Source organism: Trachemys scripta, chromosome 11 (genome assembly GCF_013100865.1).
Source record: "Trachemys scripta elegans isolate TJP31775 chromosome 11, CAS_Tse_1.0, whole genome shotgun sequence".
NCBI classification, from domain to species: domain Eukaryota; kingdom Metazoa; phylum Chordata; order Testudines; family Emydidae; genus Trachemys; species Trachemys scripta.
In genome coordinates, this window is record NC_048308.1 from 67,392,803 (window position 1) to 67,398,811 (window position 6,009).

General features: G+C 44.5%; 1 protein-coding gene across 1 annotated transcript in view; it reads right to left on the minus strand.

The window, feature by feature from the left end:
* RAMP1 (receptor activity modifying protein 1) overlaps positions 1–1,316 on the minus strand; it is a 126,722-nt gene extending 125,406 nt beyond the window's left edge. The window contains exon 1 of the mRNA XM_034786518.1: positions 1,137–1,316. Coding sequence (XP_034642409.1) covers positions 1,137–1,188 — 52 coding nt within the window. The 5' untranslated portion in view covers positions 1,189–1,316. The remainder of the gene's footprint in view (positions 1–1,136) is intronic.
* Positions 1,317–6,009: the final 4,693 nt, after the last annotated feature.

A 6,009-nucleotide genomic window follows, 5' to 3' on the forward strand; every position in this document is an offset into this window, starting at 1 on the left:
AGTGGGGTAAGTCGGCTCCGATAGGTCGAATTCAGCTACGCTATTTGCGTAGCTGAATTTGTGTATCTTAAATCGACCCCCCCCGTAGTGAAGACCTCCCCTTAGTAAAGTTACAATGCATAATGTAAAATGAGAATGGTAGAAAATATTAGTGTTTAGGACAAAAGAAAAATTATTTCAGCATGTGCATAAAAATTCCAAGTGTGTCTGAACGGCAGTGCGTTCAGTATAAAGTATTTTTATAGCACATTTGCTAAGAGAGAGATTTTCCTGTGGCCAGGTTTCAATACCATGACTCCCTACTAAGTCAGGATAGAGATGGCAGGACAGTCTAGCCAAGGGTTCCTTTAGTGAGTAGAGAAACGAGATAACTACACATTTTTCTGAGCGTTATCCCTTCAGACATTAAAGTGAGAATTTTTTGCAATTACCTATTGTACATAAACATACTGTAGGGACAAATGAGTATTTAACAGGTAGCTCTCAGTGTTTCCACTAGACAATACTTTGTGGTTGTGACACTGAGTAGGCATTGGGAATAGGAATACACATGTTGAATAACTGATTACTGTTGTATCTTCATATTTTGGTTCACTAGTAAATTCTGATTCAACCCGCACAACCTCATCACACAACCCGGCCAGAGAACCGCAACGGGGTTTGTTTGCTTTTGCCTTGAGTGAACCTGTTGAACTAGTTTCACTGCTCGCTCAAGCTAGCGAATTAAACAGTTTAAGATCCATCCTGAGAACACCAAAACACAGTCAAGTCAACAGAGGACAACAATCCTGCAAAGCAACCGGCTGACTAGCAACCTGCAGCGAACGGGGCTGCAAAAGCACCGACATTGTTCACGAATCTCACGCGCGGAGTTGCAAGGACCCGAAAGCCGGCAACATCCCCAACAAAACCCAGCGGGCGGTTAGGAAGTTTGGTGCCAATTCTTTCCGCCCCATGAAGGAGTTTGTATGTTTCCTTCTGAGAATGGATCGTATCCCCGAGCGAGGAGCTATCGGTGGTCCTTCAGCCTCCATTCATTGCAGCTACAGAGCCAGCGTCGAGCCAAGAGAAACTCCTGGACAAAGAGCTGCGCGCTGCCGCCGCGTCCCAGAGCGCACACAAAGGCAGGTACTCACCTAGGACAAACCAGAGGAAACGTCTCGGGATGAGAGGCAGCTCCAGGGCCATGATGCAAATGATGCCACAAATCCGACTTCGGATCAGGTTATCCCGAGCCGCGGAACCGGTGTGAACACCCCATCTGCAGGAAAGAGACGCCGGTGGGGAGAGCCTGCCCTGCCGAGTGATTAAGACCCAACTTAATCCCTTGGAGGGAGGGATAGCTCAGTGGTTTGAGTATTGGCCTGCTAAACCCAGGGTTGTGAGTTCAATCCTTGAGGGGGCCACCTGGGGATCTGAGGCAAAATCAGTACTTGGTCCTGCTAGTGAAGGCAGGGGGCTGGACTTGATGACCTTTCAAGGTCCCTTCCAGTTCTAGGAGATAGGATAGAACTACCATCGCGCAGGTGGGGAGTGAAGTGACTTGGCCCCGGGGGAGCAAGCGGCCAATGGTCTCGAAGCGCAGCGCCCGGGTCAGATCCGGGGGGTGGGAAAGCACGTTGCGAAGCTCTGGTCTGGCTAGTCCCCGCGCAGGTTTCCGTGCCGCTGGCGGGGCGATCGCGGTGCAGGGGAGCGGGCTGGGACGCACAGGGCAGCCCCTGGGCCGGGGGAAGGTGCCCAGAGCTAGCAGCGGGCAGGGTCCGTCTGAGGCGCTGTTGGGGAAGCGCCGATTAATAGCAATGGGCGGATCTAAGTTTAGAACAACCTGAGCCGTTAAAAATAGCCTGACAGGCGCTGTCAACTGCGCCAGCGATTTACAACCTCGGCATCAAATCACCAGCGTCAGTCTTGTCACAGCCACACAACCCTAGTGGCCCCGCGAGCAGGAGCGCCCAGGGGCAGGCGCAAAGCACCGGGGTCAGGCATCACAAGGAGAAGGGACTGATAGGCGGGTACACAACGCTACGGGGAAGGGAAATCCAGCAAAGGACAGGGCTGGATGGCTGCCATGGAGCCACATTTAGGAAACTGGTTCCTTTTAATACGTGGGAACGTGATCCTGTTTGCACAAACTTCCCTCGGTGCTGTATTGATAACAGACCTCGTTCGCCACTGGGACACTGCAAATGCGCCCAGGTGAAAGGGCCACTTTGAAGCTGTGATTTTACCGCCTCCACACGTGTTTGAGGGGTTCCAGATATATAATCATTACCGTCAATAACTTTCCCTAATAATAATTTCACTCGTGTTAGCTTTAAAGGGACCGGCCAAAGGGCATTCCATTTTCCCGTCTACTATTATAAAGTTCCAGACCATCGCTACACTTTTTAAATAGCGGTGTAAAACATGCGGCACACATTCAATATTGTTCCTTAGCAAGTAAATAACTGACCATGATTCGGCCACCACAATTGAATTCTTGCACCTAAAAGGTCTCATCCCGCTTTTAAGTAGAGCCCAGACCTGTGACTGAACAGAGTCCTGCATAAATCCTGATGGCTACGTCATATCCATAAATAATTAAAAATTACACACCCTTTGCATTTGTGTAAAAGAAAAGCGGGTACCTTAATATGTTATGTCTATGTCGTACTGTTTGGTCATGTAGCTTTGAGGAGCTAAAAAACGGCATAATTCGATTTCAGATCCTCTGAAGCATGTGATTGTCTACTGCTGGTTCTAAATGAGGTGTATGGTTGACTGATCAGTTCCTAACTCTGGTGTTCATGTACATGCTGTAAATCATTTACCTTTTTGTCTTTTCCATTTTTGTGAAAAATCAATTTTTTTAAAAAAAATCACAAAATGTAGCATAGCTCCTCCAGGTGGTAAAGGCTGATGGTGCATTGGAGTTTTCCTCCACTGTTAGAACATTTAAAATTGTAATTTAACATTTATAGTCCGCTTAAGGAAGAGCTCTTGTGGTAAATGTTTAAACCAAAGACCACCGCCTGTTTAACAAAAAGATAGACAAAACATTGTCACTAAATTATATTCATGTATAGTGCCTTTAATATCTGATCGTCTCCTTGATTCAATTGAAATATGTCTTATCTGGCCTCAAGTGAAAACGGTAACTGTTCTTGAGGGTAGGTGACATAAGAAGATGAGAACAGCCATACTGGGTCAGACCAAAGGTGCATCTAGCCCAGTATCCTGTCTTCCGACAGTGGCCAATGCCAGCTGCCCCAGAGGGAATGAACAGATCAGGTAATCAAGTGATCCATCATCTGTCACCCATTCCCAGCTTCTGGTAAAACAGAGGCTAGGGACACCGCCCCTGCCTATTCTGGCTAATAGCTATTGATGGTCCTATCCTCCATGAACTTGTCTAGTTCTTTTTTGAACCCTGTTATGGTCTTGGCCTTCACAACCTCCTCTGGCAAGGAGTTCCACAGGTTGACTGTAAATTAGGTGAAGAAATACTTCCTTTTGTTTGTTTTAAACCTGCTGTCTATTAATTTCATCTGGCAACCCCTAGTTCTTGTCTTATGAGTAAATAACACTTCCTTATTTACTTTCTCCATAGCAGTCGTGATTTTACAGACCTCTATCATATCCACCCTTACTTGTCTCTTTTCCAAGCTGAAAAGTCCCAGTTTTACTAATATTTCCTCACATGGACGCTGTTCCATACCTCTTTTTGTTGCCCTTTTCTCAACATTTTCCAATTCCAATACATCTCTTTTGAGATGGGGCGACTAGATCTGCATGCAGTATTCAAGATGTGGGTGTACCATAGATTTATACAGATACAATATATTGTATCTTATCATCTACCTCTTTCCTAATGATTCCCAACATTCTGTTTCTTTTTTTGACTGCCGCTGCACATTGAGCAGATGTTTTCAGAGAACTGTCCACAATGACGCCAACATCTCTTTCTTGAGTGGTAGCAACTAATTTAGACCCCCATCATTTTATACACATAGTTGGGATTATGTTTTCCAATGTGCATTACTTTGCATTTATCAACATGGAATTTCATCTGCCATTTTGTTGCCCAGTCACCCAATTTTGTGAGATCCCTTTGTAACTCTTCACAGTCTGCTTTGGACTTAACTATGTTGAGTAGTTTTGTATCATCTGCAAATTTTGCCACCCCACTGTTTACCCCTTTTTCCAGATCACTGAACAGCACTGGTCTCAGTACAGAGCCCTAGGGTACACCATAATTTACCTCTCTCTATGCTGAAAACTGACCATTTATTCCTACACATTGTTTCCTATCTTTTAACCAGTTACTGATCCATGAGAGGGTCTTTCCTCTTTTCCCACGCCAGCTTACCTTGCTTAAGAGCCTTTGGTGATACTGAATATATGCCCACAAAAATAGCATATTTATAGTTTCACTCATTTAGGAAAAAGAAAAGTTAGATGCTTGGAAAGATCTCCAGTTTATTTTGGGCAGCAAAATCCTTTGCTCTGCTGCCATCTGTTGTAATATGAGATGATCTGCTAGCTTGGAACCAGTAAATAAGGTCACACAACACTCAACCTTACAGCTGTCATTTTTGAGGTTTCTGAGAGTAGTCAGTGCTCCACCTTACAGGGAATTCCCACCACAACCACAAATTGTTGGGTCTCTCTTATTGAATAACTATTGGGGGGGTCTATCATCCAATTGAAGTCAAGAGAATTTTTCTATTGACTGCAGCAATCTTTGGATCAGACGTACACCTGGAAGGGGATCCCAGAACCTATACCCCATTACAGGCCAAAGTGCTCTATCTCAATAGGACAGAACTGCTCCATCTTCCCTGGGCTGGAGTGCCCAACCTATGGCCCCTGCGGCCCACGGCCCACTAGAGCATTTCATAAGGCCCGCAGCCTGCTTTAACACAATAGACTAACGGCTGACTCAGTGTTTTGTCATCATGTTTGGTCCACACAAGGTTGTGCTTAGGTTTATGTGGACCTCCTGCTTAATGTTGGGCCCCACTGCCTTAGGCTTAAGGAAGGATGGCAGCCATTAGGGACAGACTTCAAAAAAGAGTGGAGGAAAGAAGAAAAAAAAATATTGGTGGCCAGTTGAAATGCTAAGGAAGGCAGGCTTCACTCATGTAGATAAAAAGCCTCTGATAGCTTCAGTACTAAAACTTTGGATAAAGGACTATAAAAGATGTTACAACTGATTAATTTATTACCTTGGCTCTATTACCTCCTGCAAAGTTAAGTGGCTTCACCTGCATAATATACTTAAACCCGTCCTTATCTGGAAATACCATTTTTTAAAATAAGGTGATTAGTGGTGGACTGCTAATGAGCTAACAAGGCTCAATCCACAGCAGGCTCACTAGTAATTAAAGGTAGGCAAGAGCCTGATGTGTGTGGGGGTTAATCTTGAGCTCAGTGCTTTCTTCAAGTACACCACAAATTACGCCTATTGACATTTGGTGGAGCTCTACCCTGAGAAGTGACTGTGTAAAAACGGCACACATCCAATATATCCTGTACTCTTAGTCATGCCTGCGTCTAGTATTTAACCATGCATTTTTACTCCTAGGAGCCCTGCATATTCAACACAGCTACATAACAGAGCTGGATTAGATCCCAGAATGATCAACTAAAATCCAATCAAATCCTCCCCTCAGTGGGGTTGCATGGACAAGTGTAACACTTGGTACTAATTGAAATGTCATCTTCTCCAGATCAGAGTGCCTCCTGTGTGTGTTTTAATAAAACAAATTGATGACAATGTTTGTAAAAATCAACATTTTTCAAAATATTATGATTTCAATGAAAATGGCATTTGTCTGCCAAAAAAAAAGGTAACTAAAAGCTTCTGACCAGCCCTACATTATTTAACAACAGAACAGTTAAGCATTTGTAAACAAAAATAGGTGAACTTAGACCCTGATTCAGCAAGGTACTTCAGCACATGCATGCTTAACATTAGGCAAGTAGTCCCAGAATTAGGCAAATCCTGTTACACCATTGAGTTCAAAT